Raw genomic sequence first — 14,042 nt, forward strand, 5'->3', positions numbered from 1 at the left:
AATTCACCTCATCTTATTGTTGGAGAAAAAGTTTAACTCAAGGAGTAAGTTTTGTTTTTATAGGTCCAGTGACTCACAGGTGTATTCACAGCTGGTGGACACCTGGAATCCTGTGATCTTTGTATCATGTAATACTGAGATACAGCATTGAATTTCATTGTGTGAAAGAGAAACAATTTAATGAGCAGAAAATGTGACTTAATTAACTGAATATGATGTAATTCTCAACCATGAGCAGCTGTTCACCAACTAGAAAAAAACAAACAAAAAAAAGAGGCTGTTTTAAGTGTTCGGGGAACTGCTTACACAGTTTGCTGTTTGTGAGCAGTGTTTTTCCCGGGAGCAGCAGCCCTTCCTAATTACAGCTGGAGGAAGGTTTGCATGAATCTGGATATGAGCTTTTATTTTCTCAGCACTCTTCTGGGAGAGATGGTTCATACAAAAATGGCGAAGACCTCTGGTCTTGTTCTGAACTGGCCTGTCTTCAAGTTCTTACCACTGGAGTTAAACTTCCTTTCTCTCTCCTCCGGTCAAGGTTTTTGCTTCCCATTTTTAGGATTTAGTGTTCCTGGGCTCTGATTGCAAAAGCTGCTTGAAGAACGGAGTAAAAACTCACACCAAGATATACATGACCGCTCACTTAAAGGGGTGAAGGGCCTTCCATCCTGAATACACCCCAGTTTACCAGGTGCCTTCCTACTTTCTTCTGTTTGTGTGTCTCTTTCTTATTAGAAAGTAACAGATACTAAACATAAAAATCTTTGAACATTCAGAAAGACCCATTACAAAAATCACCTTCATTTTTCCATTTATAAGTAACCACAAATAACAATGGAGGATCTCATTTCTACCTTTATCTCCCTATAGATGTTAGTGAAGATGGGAGAATTTCGCTGAGAAAATTAGACAAGATGTTAGAATAGTAAGAAAGGCATGACGCATTTCTAGCAATAAGGTGGAGCAGAGGTTACCAACAGTTCTCAGAACTGTCTGATGTGGATTCAAGTTCGTTGTCACACAGCCTCCTAAGAGAAATGGGCCTTTCAGAGAATGAACATGCAGTATCAGGAATTTCTAAAGAGCCAGGAACAGGAGAACAATTTAAACCTTGGATACCAAAATGAGATATCTGGAACTGTGCTATTTAAGACAGCTCCATTCTTCCTAGGTATATGGCTTTATTTTCATCTAAACACTGATTATAAACATCTAGTTTAGAGAAGAGCTGTCTCTGTTACAGAGGCTCGCCAGTCACCGAGACAACCTGAACCCCAGGCTCACGGTTGTGTAACACGGACTCCAGTCTCCCTAGCTGACCCCCGCTATCCGTGTGCTCCTCACCCTGGCCATGCACCTCGATCCTGCTTAGCATGTCCTGGTTCTCACCATGCAAGAAAAGGCACCCATGTAGAATTGCTTAAAATACATTTTTGGATTAAATTTGTAAATATATTGAAAGTATTATCAACTATTTAAACGTTATCATTGGTTTGCAAGTGAAAGTTGCTCAGTCATGTCTGACTCTGCGACCCCATGGACTGTAACCTGCCAGGTTCCTGTCTGTGGAATTCTCCAGACAAGGATATGGGAATGGGTTGCCATGCCCTTAGCATTGGTTTGGGACTGTATTAACAGACATTTTAAAACAGCCAGAGAGGTGGCATATTTTTCTGCATATAACTACCCTGGTTTACGAAACACATCTTTTTACGAACGAGATAACCTGTGTGAAAGTGCCCATACAGTGCCAGCATCTAGTCGGTGCTTGCTCATTTCCTTTTTTCTGTCTGGGAGGTCATTCAACTACCTCGACACTCACCCAGCTTAGTTCCTTTCCCCCTCCGCCCCTCTGCCCCATGCACATGACTAACTTAGCAGAGAAGAAGGGCTTGACATGTCACTTGTGTAGTGATCTTGGGCAAATTTCCCAGCCCATTTCAGCCTCAATGTCCTCACCTGTAAAAGGGATAAGAAGCCCTATGGGCTAGGCTGTAGCGAGGACTGACGCTGAAGACAGAAGGCAGTAAACAGCAGGAAGCTAATATAATAATAAACTGGGATTCAGTGCTTAAATCTTTTCAAACATTTCCTCTCATTTAGAATGTGATTTCTTGATTGCCTTCGGCAACTTATGAGATGTGGTCATTTAAGAGGCTCAGTAATGATGGGGCTCCATTTGTCGAAGACGACTATCTGCAAACAATTATGTCAGCTAACTCAATGTAATAATTTAATTTTTCTGATAGGCTCTGATTGATGCTTCAGCTGAGTAAATATCTACATAGGAAGATCCCAGGGCCTACTACGCCACTGGGCCTTGTGGACCTAGGCTGGGTACTACTGCAGACCTACTCTTGCCACAACATCCTTTAAGGCCGTAAGATTCACCATCTTCCCATTTTTTAATGGGTGTGTATATGTGCTGAGCTTTAAACAAAGATTTTTGCACAGAGGCATACAGACCTTGATAGAGGCCATCTCAGCCCTAAAACTCAACCTTGCCTGTGTGTCTCAGATCCTTTACTTTGAGGACCAGGAAGGCATGAGCACAGCAGAAAGTGCTGACTGCTAAACTAGAGTCAACATTTGAGCTCCTGCTGCATGCCAAACACAGGGTAGATGTTTCTGGATACTTCATATCAATTCACGACACAGTAGGCATAACTGGCATGTTCTAAGGAAGGAAATCAGGGCCCACAGATGTCAAGGAGACCTACCCAAGGCCTAACATCTGGCTAACGGTACGGCTGGGGCTTGAAGCCCACAGTGTTTCTGTACAACTGCCTGTTCCCATGTGTCCTGGAGCCCGGTCTGTATCAGCAGAGTGCTCAGCCCTTCCAGGGGTCATCTTGCTGTAACTTACAACAGCCTGGGGGGGGGGGCAGATCCTATTTTTTCAGTCTTACAAATGAGATTATCTTAGGTCTGGAGACATGAAGTGATTTTTTTCAAAGATGGTCACCCAACAAATGTCACAATCGGTCATCAATCAGAGACCATCAGATGTTGTTTCCCTCGAGTCAGAACCTGTTAGTTAATTTAACAGTGGCCAGACACTGGAGACCTGGGAACTTTGACCAAGGCTCTTGTTCCATACGAGGCAGGCGATTTAAAGGAGGCTGAGGATGAACTGCAGGCGGTGCAATAGTAAGGAAACTGTCACTGACCTCACGATGCTCCCAGATCACACCTCTGCTGCGTATGCCCTCACCTGCCCGTGGGGCCAGACCACACCTACTGTGCAGCCCTAGGCCTTCCTGCTCATTTACACGCTGGGGCCCAGGAGACAGGAAGAAAGCGTCCCAGCTGCTCTTCTGACCTTACAGATACATCTGAGCTTATCAGCTAGCATGGATACATATGCATGGGGCAAATATATTACAAATTTCACTGCCTACTTACATAAGAACTGTCACTTAAAAATCTCCAAAAGAAAACAGAAAGAGGCTCAAAATGTGGTTCCAGTGCAGCAGTGGTCCTCAGCCATACTGTTTATGTCTCACTCCCAGGGTTGGATCCAGTCAGGCAGGACCCAAGAATCTGCACCTCTAAACACAGCTTCAGGGCCTGCAGCTGCCACCAGCTGGGGGCCCACAACCGAGAACCGCTGGGGTCAGGCTCCACATAAGACACGGCTGCCCCCATCCTCATCCTAGGGACTCACCATTTCCTCATCTCTCAGTGGGGTTCCTAGTGATGACAGTTCCTGGGGACACGGGTAGTACAAACGCTAAGAACAAAGGTAAATTATAATAAAGCAATGTGATGGCCAGTAACTATCTTTACTCTGTGTTAATAAGGGAATGTGCTTCACAAGAAGATGAGTACAGAATGCCTTTGGGTATGTTTCCCAAATTGCCTTGCAAATAAACATGCTGTTTTCATATTCAGAGCATATTAACATTAACTCGGTCTCCCTGAAAACCTAAGCAGTCACTGAGCAAGAATGGGAAGGGGTAGGTCCCAAAAAACGAGAGTGGCTGAAGAGACCATCTTTACCTGTGCGAATGCGACTCACTACAGCCTAAAGAGAAGACCAAGACCACTTTTTATTCTCTGTACCTGAAATGTTTTCTATCATTTAACTTAGTAACAGATTAAGAAAAATTGAAAAGGTGAATGTGTTTTCACATATTGCTCCTCTATGTATGGGCTTCCCAGGTGGCTAATGCAGGAGAAGTGGGTTTGATCCCTGGGTTGGGGAGATCCTCTGGAGTAGGAAATGGCAACCCATTCCAGTATTCTTGCCTGGAAAATCCCATGAGCAGAGGAGCCTAGCAGGCTACAGTCCATGGGACAGCAAAGAGTCAGACACAACTGAGCACACACCTCTACATATAAACATTTAATTTTAATTGCTACCGCATTTGGATATGTTTAAAGACAGTGAAGGCAGAAATGCCTGATTAGGCTCCTGTATTTATCATCCTTGAAGGCAGAGCAAAGCCACGTTCCTGGTAAATGCTTTCATCTGGCCAAGGGTTAACCTCGCCAAAGCCTGTGTCCACCAGTTGCAAGCAGGCAGTACACTCTGGCCAGTTAAGCTGTATTATATTTCAGGGAATTGGGGTCATTAACTGTGGAATGCTTTTGCTAAGGGAATTTAAGGATTAATGGCTTCCTTACAGGGGCAAAAACAGTGGCTGCAGTAAAACTGCAACATTAAGAAGTTCTTGCTGGTTCAGCTAAATAAGCAAAAAATGAGTTTCAGAAAGGCTCTGACCACGAACAGCTGTTCAATACAAACCTTAAACGCCAGTGTGAACAGAGAGAGGGTGTCCAGCGCCGTCAGGCACACCTCAGTAGCAATGTTGGCTTCAAGCAGCGACTGGTGGAGAACGTCAGCGTCCGAGTGGCCGTAGCCTGCATGGATCACAACACAAGGTCACTGTCGGCGGCTGCAGAGCACAGGCTGGTGGACGGTACAGTCACAGTCAACTTTTGATTATTTCCAGAAGGCTTCCTTCAGGGCTTTATCTCCCTGTTGGCCTTTTTTTTTTTTTTTTCGGTGGGTGGGGAAAAGGGGGTACTAATAATGTTCCCACTCCATTATGACTCTTTTCCACTCTGACGGGGAGCAACAGCAACGCACAGGCATTGTGCACTTGCTACGTGCCAGCCACAATTCTGTGAACTTCACATGGATCATCTCATTAATCCCTCGGCAGCCCTGTGAAGTGTGTACACTTATCAAACCCTTTTTGCAGGTAAGGAAATGGAAGCACAGAAGGGCTAAAACTTGTCTTAAGTCACACAGCTGATAAACAGGGGAGCCAGGACTGGTACTTGGGACTGGAGTTCACTCAATTGAGCCACTTGTCTGAGTTGTTAGGATGGGGGTGGGGAGGTGGGGGAATGAAGGAGGCTGAGGTCTCTGAAGCTTCCATACAGACAGAGGCAGCAGCTTAATTAGGGAAGGAAAATGAGCTGAGGGTCAGGTTGCTGGTCAATGAATCCAGCTTGGCCCCTTACTAGCTGTGTGACCTTGGACAAGTTATGTGACCCCTTTCTACCTCAGTTTCCTCATCTGTAGAATGGGGATAATAACAGTACCTGCCCTCAAAGGGTTGTGGTGGCCATTAAATTAGTTAATGGTTGTTAAGTTCATGGAATAGTGCCTGGCACATAGTGAATGCTACGGATGTCTCAAGTCAATAACATAAAGACTTTGTTTTATCAGCTAGAATCATGAATGATAACCAAGAGTTGACTGTACTGCTAATAGTATTCTACTTGCTTTAATAAAAAGCATGAAAGCCACTATGACTGAAAGAAATGTTTAAGAAAAGGAAGAGACTTGAAGAATCATAATTTAAATACAAACTGATATCTTCTGTATGTGGCTGTAAAATCCATTTAGTACTGATATAAATGTAGTTTGACATATAACTTGAGATATTAAACTATGAAATGGTAATGCATTAGCAGAAATATATATAGGGATGCAAAGATGTTATGGTATTGATCTAGATTACAAAGAAAGATGGCAATATAATAAAACACCATGTAATGTCTTTCTCCAAGGAGCAAAACCAATCAACATTTACTATGTAGGGAATTTTCTTAATACTCCAGAGAGGAGGACATTTTGTACACAGATCAGGAAAATGAAGTACAGAAAGCCTAGAGAGTTTTCTGGAGGCCAGTAATGGGGAAAAAACCCAGAAACTACACTCCAAGTTCCTTATCCAGGTCACTGTATCATAATCTCCATTATAAAGATAAAATAAAGTAACTAGCATGATGTTTTTCTGACTTTAATAAATGTCAGAGAGTCTTGAAAGGCTACAAAACCTTCTAAGTTGCTTTTTAAAGTATGACTTAGTAAAAACTATTCTGTGTTTTCATCCAACTTTGTTTTGCTTTGAAAATGGTGCTGTTGTGTATCCTGCCTCATTTTCACACTGCGACAGTCATCGTGTCCTTACTGAAGCTACAGAACACATCTGGCAATAGTACGATGCTACTAGCTCTGTTTCTTTTTATTTCTGCTTTTTGGGGGCCAGAAATCCAGCAGAAAGAAAGACTGACACTTTTTGGAACTAATATTCATTGAACCGCCTTTGTAAGCCAAGGCATTTCCTCATTTGGCAAGGTTTGTTTGGTGAGATACAGAACCAACAAAAAGAGGAAAACAAACTGGTGATTACTATTACAGTGATCACAAACCAGGGCGAGAGAGGACGAAAAAACCAAATATAACACCTTTTATCAGACCAACCAAAAATTATCACACAGGTGATGTTTTGAGGGCTGCCATTTACCCAGATGAAGCTTTAGGATCTGAGTTAACCTGTAACAAGGCAGTTGCTTTGGTGATGAACTGTAATCTCTGCACAGAACTATCCTTTTCTCTTTCTAGATAAACTGTTGGATAAGTGTATCTGAGTTTGATCACTGCAGGTGAGATGGTCTACACACTGAAGAACTCCAACAGAGTTTACTTTAATCTAGCTGAATGTCTAGAACGATTTAGGAATTGCAATTTGTGACTGTTTGATTTTTTAAAAAAAACATACATTATTAATGGGCCATGCTAATTAATGACAAAATTTCTCTAAGCTACAATAATACACCACCCATAAGCCATTACACTAGCTATCCAATCTCTTTCAGAATAAGAGTCAAATTTATATAAAATCTGCCTGCCTGTGTCCGAATCATATCAAAGAAGCAGTTCTATTAGCCACAATTGGTTATAATTTGTTGTTGTTGTTGAGTGGCGCAGTCATGCCCGACTCTTTGCAACCCCATGGACTGCAGCATGCCAGGCTTCCTTGTCCTTCACCAAACTTCTCCTGGAGTTTGCTCAAACTCATGTCCATTGAGTCAGTGATGCCTTTTGCTTCTCTTTAAACCATTTTGTCTCAAAAGTCAGTAGGATTCCTGAGCTAGTGTTATTGAATCATTCCTGAAAATAAGTAGCAGCACAGGACGCTGAGAGAGTGATACAGATTGACTGGACAATCCACCAATGGACACCACCATGGGGACAACCTGTCTTAAGACCTGGAACAGAGCAGTGTATGAGGGAAGACTCTAACAGGTGGTCACCGTGTTACTGGATAACACAGGAAAATCAAACTGAGCTGGCAAACCCAAGAAGGGGTCTTAAGAGACAACAGTCATTTCTCAAAGCATCAGTCAGGAACTTTTTAAAGCTGACAAAGAAGATTCTGACCGAGGCCAGTAAGGAGTGCTGTTAACCCTACTGACTTCCACTAGGGGGCAGTGGTGCCTCGGGGCGCAGGCACTGAGCGTGGTCACCGAGGAAGGTCAGGGTGGGGAGGACTTCCCTGATGTACCATCATCTCTGGCCAGCCCATCAGGGGTCACTTTAGAGACCTTAGGACCCACTGCTTACATGTACACAGCTTCCAGTCCGTTGTCACTCAGATACGGGATTTATTCTAAAATCCTACTCAAAGGCTAAGGATGAGACCTTTCCCCCTCTAATGTCAGTTGCTGTGTTTAAACTAACTGTATTCCGTTTTATGCAGTTCTGTTTCCTGAAGAGCCCGGTGTAGTAATGCTGACCATACCTATAACTATCCCTGGCCCTCGGCCCCAGTGCACATCAGAGGTGATGTGGTGGGAAGGGCGGAAGCTGATCCTCAGCCACTTGCCTTTTCCAAAAGTCACAGGACATCTGGGCACATCTAATTCTCTGCAAGGGCTTCCCAGCTGGCTCAGTGGTAAAGAATCCGCCTGCCAATGCAGGAGACGTGGGTTCGGTCCCAGGGTCGGGGAGAATCCCTGGAGGAGGAAATGGCATTCCACTCCAGTCTTCTTGCCTGGAGAACGCCATGGACAGAGGAGCCTGGCGGGCTACAGTCCATGGGGTCATAAGAGAGTCGGGCACAACTTAGCGACTAAACAACAGTTCTCTGCAACTTAGTCTAGTGATCTTAAACCGTCTCTTATACTCAATTGTATGAAATACAGGTTTTCTTTAAGGGTTTTTACCTCTTGACTGGCTTTTCTCCCATTAATCAGTGGGAAATATAGATTATCATTCAAGTGAATTTAACATATTCCTAGAATAATATATAACATTAAATACAGAGTGTTGTTTTATTTTGTGAATGTATCACTTATTTGCAAATGTGCTTCACTCAGCTTTCCCCTCATCACTTGGTTTATATAAAATATTCTCTGGGCACCTATCACTCTCAATTTTCCTCTGGCATAAGTCTTTTTACCAATACACAATGAATACATGTTACAGTAAACAGGTCAATACCTTAATGTTGTAAACATTTTCTTTTTATAAACCTGGGCAATGAGCCATGCAACAAACTCCAATGCTTTGAGTGTTTTTAAAATAGCTAAGCCCATTGGTCACAGTGAAATTGTTACTTTCATTAATTGCTGTAAAAATCCAACAGTAAGTGCCTGTTAGGGTTAAACCTGTAGTAAGTATGGGGTCTCTTCCCTTGTCTTACTGTTAATTGGTGATGGGGACCGGGCAGCCTGGACTGCATTGGCTTAAGTTCTTTGCGGTCCTCTGCTGCCCCCTGCTGGTCATGCTGAGATCTAACAAAGCCTTTCCTACTTGAGCTAGAGAAAAGAGGAAATGAAAAAATGCCGGGTGTCTAAGGGATTCTCAGAGTCAGACACGACTAAGAACTGAACTGAACTGAACTGAACTGATCCGAAGGGATTCTTTCTATTTTCATTCTTCTCTAAAATAAATCCATTTTAGATTCTGGCATTCCAGCCAAGTCTTTCACATACTGGATATCTTTCACATACTGGATACCAATCATATTGGTTGGCCCAACAGAAGGTACTGTATTCACTGTTAAATAGGAATTTTCTTAAAGACACATATATGGCTACAAATTTCCCATAAAATGCCTAGGTTCCAGATGTAAAAAATCATCTATGTATATATACATATACATGCTCACACATATACACATGTATACATACAGTATACATTTCCTTCTCTCTGGCTTTTGACTGAGTTGATGACATGGAGCTCAAAGAGCTAATGGAGGTAGGGGCCAAAGCCCCCCTAATACAAAATCAGAATTGGAGACATAAGGGAAGACTGAGTTGCAGGGGAAGATGCGTGGACTACGAGACATTGGAAGCTATCTGGGGTGAGCAGGCACACTTTAGAAGGCTAAAATAATCAGCTATGCATTGTTGATTGGAAAGGCCAAAGGAGAAGCTTTGACTGAGGATGGTGTTGCTGAAAACGGACTAAAGAAAAACATTCAGGATGAAAAGAGGAGAGGAGCGGGTAGGATGGGGTTCTCTGTGGGCAGCAGGAAGAGAGGATGGAAATCAACAACGTTAACAATATGGTCTTTGGCAGCAGAACACAGCCAGCTGTCTCTCTCCAATTCAAGCCACCACCGCAAAGCCCACTTGCAGTGGGAGGAACCGCTGCCCATCTCAGTGGATTAAGGTTATTTATTCATGGGCTGATCATTCCGTTTATTTTTGTCTGTTTTCTATGTTTCCTAAACAATTACCTTGGCAGGCGGGGCCTTGGTCTGCTTATGATTTTTTTTTTTTTTAATGCTTTAAAGTGTAAGCATTTATCCTTGTGTTAAATGATATCTTTGTGTTAAAATTTTTCTGGGCAAAAGGTAATGTAGCAGGCCCTTCAGAAGAATGGAAATTTGATTTGTGTGCTAAATAGGAAATGAAAACTAAAAATAGTGAAACTCCTTGTTCTGTTTGTTTGAACCCCATGTCTGCAGAGCTGAAAAAGCCCTAACAGAGGTGGATAAATCAAATTCTTACATGTGTTGCACAAGGTACAGCTAAGTATAGAACTGAGAACTAGCATTTGAAGGCTACCGGCTCAGTGTGTGGCAGACTGACATAATATTGATTTAAATTAAGCCTAGAAGTTTATAGAGAGATTGTACCCACTACATTTAACTTTGCTGGAGGTGGAAGAGGGGGTGGAAGCTGCTGTATTTTGATTCTCAGCCTGAACTATTCTCAATTTAAGGTGTTGGGAATATACCGTCTTGACTCTCAGCCTGTACAAAGAAAGAGGTATGGACCTCACAGTTCATGGGATGAATTTCTATGATTAGAAACAAAGAGAAGATATTAATGGCTATGTATTAAAGATGTTGCTTGGAATGAGTATAAACAGTTGTCTACATGGCACAGTAACTAGCTAACTCATGCATGGAGCGAGGATGGGACGATTCAGAGACCACACCAGACAGAAATGATCACGTTAAAGTGCTGCAAGGTTGCTATAGGTTTCCTGCTTGAAGAAACCCTTAAGAAGATTAAATTTACACTTAGGTTTCTGGAAACAGCACAGGCGCCCTCTGGCAATTGATAAGAGTGAATTAAAGATAATGCTCCTATGTTGTGGCAAAGTCTCTACTGTGAAGTTAGGAAGCCCCAAAGTTAGGAAGGCAAGATGAATGCGAGGTCTTGGTTTGCAAGTGAAGCAGCCTCGTAAGCAGACTTCGACCTGATTAAATCTTACCATTGTCTACAGAAATCCCAAGCACACTTGATATCTTTCTCACACTGAAAACACAGAAAAAGTCACTTTGTTATTGGCTTTTCCATACCCTCACACATTGATTCACGGGCTTTACGGCTTCGCAGCAGTTTAAAGATTAACATATGTTCAGGGCTGGAATGTCAGAATGGGGACGCTGGGTCAACTACACGCATGGCCTCAGGGGGGCGAAAGGAACCTGCCCCAGAGGTTTCTCAGGAGTCACGGAGGGGTGGGGGGCAGTAAATGACAATAAGGTGGCTCCTGGCAATGGATTAAAATACTGAACTAGAAATATCAGAGGATGTCCCGCTATCGTCATCAATTAGGCCGGATTTTGTTTTAAAGCACCAAGCGGAGCCCATGGGGTAGAGGGGCTGAGCATTCGGGCCAGTTGACCGCGTCCCACATTGTGTCATTCTCCTCTGAGGAAGGGGACTGTGCGGCGAGCTCCTGGTCCTACTGCTCTGAGCTGGAAGAGAAGGCGAGTCGGTGACGAGGTGTGCGGCGCGGTGGCCGGTGGGGGGGCGGTCCCCTCAGGGCTGTCACGTGGGATGGCTGGCTGTTACGATGGTGTGTCATGGGACTTACTGTGGTTAAAAGTGAGAGAGTTATCCAGGCTGCCCAGCGGCTGCAATCTCGCATGCATCATCCCTGTTCTGTTACGGGAAACAGGCAATGTCTGAGACTTTCGATCATGAACTATGGGTCCCAGCCCCTCCTGGTTCCTGCAACATGAGTGAAATGGGATAGGAGCCAAAGTTAGACTTGTTACACTGCGGCGAGATGGGGAGGGGCATTAGTGAGGCTGGGACACAGCACGGAGGTGACGGGCCACGCACAGACCAAGCGCAGCAGAGCCCGCCTGGGGCCCGGGAGCCAGAGACACACAGGCGGCGGGGGCAGCGCTCACAGAGTTCACAGCAAAGCACCTGAAGACGAAGGAGTGAGAACCAGGCCAAAGCAGAGGCCTTTCCAGTGTTGGAAAGCCCTTCAGAGATGCTCCTTTTTAAACAGGTGAGCATCAGTCCAGTGTGGTGCCGAAGACCAGCATCTGGACAATGGCCAAAATAGCACATGCCTTTTCAGATCATACATGTTACTGAAGAGCGGAAACAATTTTATTTTTTTAGTCAAAACAAAGGCATTGGAAGAAAACAGAGGACAGACATGCAGCGGGACGGACTCTGTGAGGCGGTGTAACACCTCTGATTCTTACCCAGGCAGGGAGGAGAAGAGCCACACCCTTTGTTAGACTTGTCAGCAGCCAAGTGAAGAAAACAGAAAAGTGATCTGGGTTAGCGGTCAAAAGGCTGACTCCCTACTGTGCACCATCACCAGAGCAGATGAGACCTGAGCCCAGCGCTGGAGCGACGCCTGTCCCCCGGCCCGCGGCCAACTGGCTCCCTCACTGTGTTACTGTGGAGTGGAGCAGGGCATGCATGGAGTCTCACGGGGCAGCATGCTGCTGGGTGACTTCAAAGGGACACAGTGAGAAGGTGCAGTGTTCCCAGGGCGGGAGCCCCACAGAGGCCAAACACGGACGACTCGGGATCCTGTCCGCATACAGCAGAGACCATGGCCCGGTCTCCTATAAACCAGCACGCGGCTCTGCACCTGACGAAGCACCAGCCTCCTCCCCCGCCTCCCTATGCTCATTTACTTCTAAGACAGTCCCAGGAAGCATTCTTTTACATGCAAATACATACAGGGTGCTTAGGAAGTCAGAAAGTTTTTTCTTATTTTTTTTTTTCTTAAAAGGTTAAATTTATAGCCATTGAAAAAAAATCAATTAATTGTTTCACAAAACCCAATTCCACAACAGTTTGTTGGGGCCGAAATCTTTGGCTTCTCACGTTCACCACGTTTAGCTCTGAGGCATTTTATTCTATTTGCACAACATATTCCAAATGCCATCTTGTGACGTGGGTGACAGTTACTAAAAGAGGGTGAGAAGCTCCCCCAGCACAGTGTCTTTCTGCTACAAATATACTGTTTAACCATCTTCATGGGACAAAGTCAAAAGGAATGAAATTATCATAAAAGAGGTTATTGCATAAGGACACACTGTATATACTTGCATTTAGGACTCAAAAAACTCAAATGCAAAAATTACTGTTACGATAAAAAAAAAAGAGTTGAGATTAGTGGACGTTAAGTGCCACCATGTTTCATTTAAAAATAGTATTAATGGGAGGAAAGCATAATAAAGTCTCTCTCAATCTGTTTTTTAAAAGAAAACATACTTTTACTTAACATTAACACAATTCTGAAAATTTCTCAGCTATCTCAAGAAAAGAACAATGTTACCATAAAAGCAAAATCTTGACATTCAGAAAGTCTATTAAAAATTTCTTTCCTATTTCATTGCTGTAAAACAGAATTACAGATAAGCGAAAAACCTCAATGACAACTAAACTTTTAAAGTTTTTCTTAAAACATAAATGTTTATTTATCATTAAATTTTAAAAACAGTAACAATAGAGAAATAAGACACTTGGACCAAGACTCCACAAATACATTATCACAGGATATACAACACGGAAGAGAACAAACACAGGCACGCTGGATGGCGACAGGGCAGGAGTAGGGAAGAGACGCCCTCTGAGGAAATACTGATACTGCCAGAGCAGGGGCTGCTCAGCTGCCTGCCAGCAAGGAGTGTCCAGCTCCCCTCCGACTCAGCGCGGAACCAAGGGGCTGGGCATAGGGCAGTGAGGGTCTATGACGCTCAACAGAGCGCTCTGGTCAGGCGACGACAGGGCACACACGGCTTACTCAGGAAGAGCGGAGAAAAGGCTCAGCTGGAGAGATGGTATTGGTGGCAATCCGAACAGATCGGAGATGGGCTCAAACCTTCTTTCATTATGAAGCAAAGAGGCTGGATTGAGAAGCTAACGTCTTGGGAGCTGGGAGGTAGAATGGTAAGAAAAAAACAAAAAGAAAGGACCTTTTGGGAGTGAGATGGGAAGAGAGATCATCGAGGAAGGAAAGAGAGGGAGTGAGAAGACACAGCCAGAGGAAGAGAAAGAGGAGAGAGAACAGAGCGCGA

The 14,042-nt window shown here is 43.9% G+C and overlaps 1 protein-coding gene and 1 long non-coding RNA gene across 27 annotated transcripts in view; one reads left to right on the forward strand and one right to left on the reverse strand.

Annotated features, from left to right (window-relative positions):
• DOCK9 (dedicator of cytokinesis 9) overlaps nucleotides 1-14,042 on the reverse strand; it is a 288,486-nt gene that overhangs the window by 40,441 nt on the left and 234,003 nt on the right. For 10 of the 24 annotated variants that reach the window (XM_027973742.3, XM_060394642.1, XM_027973738.2 and 7 more), the window contains exons 38-39: nucleotides 11,582-11,718; nucleotides 4,748-4,863 (exon numbers count right to left, since the gene is read on the reverse strand). In XM_027973742.3, the coding sequence (XP_027829543.2) occupies nucleotides 4,748-4,863; nucleotides 11,582-11,718 (253 nt within the window). Of the gene's footprint in view, nucleotides 1-4,747; nucleotides 4,864-10,972; nucleotides 11,017-11,581; nucleotides 11,719-13,417; nucleotides 13,900-14,042 lie in introns of those variants that run through there. The other 14 variants (XM_027973748.3, XM_042255025.1, XM_042255023.1 and 11 more) reach the window with 3 other exon arrangements.
• LOC121820462 (uncharacterized) overlaps nucleotides 4,811-14,042 on the forward strand; it is a 37,638-nt gene continuing 28,406 nt past the window's right edge. For 2 of the 3 annotated variants that reach the window (XR_006061006.2, XR_006061004.2), the window contains exon 1: nucleotides 4,862-5,207. This is a non-coding gene — a long non-coding RNA (uncharacterized LOC121820462). Of the gene's footprint in view, nucleotides 5,208-14,042 lie in introns of all 3 variants that reach the window. The other variant, XR_009595288.1, reaches the window with a different exon arrangement.

The sequence above is a fragment of the Ovis aries genome, chromosome 10, assembly GCF_016772045.2.
Source record: "Ovis aries strain OAR_USU_Benz2616 breed Rambouillet chromosome 10, ARS-UI_Ramb_v3.0, whole genome shotgun sequence".
NCBI lineage: Eukaryota > Metazoa > Chordata > Mammalia > Artiodactyla > Bovidae > Ovis > Ovis aries.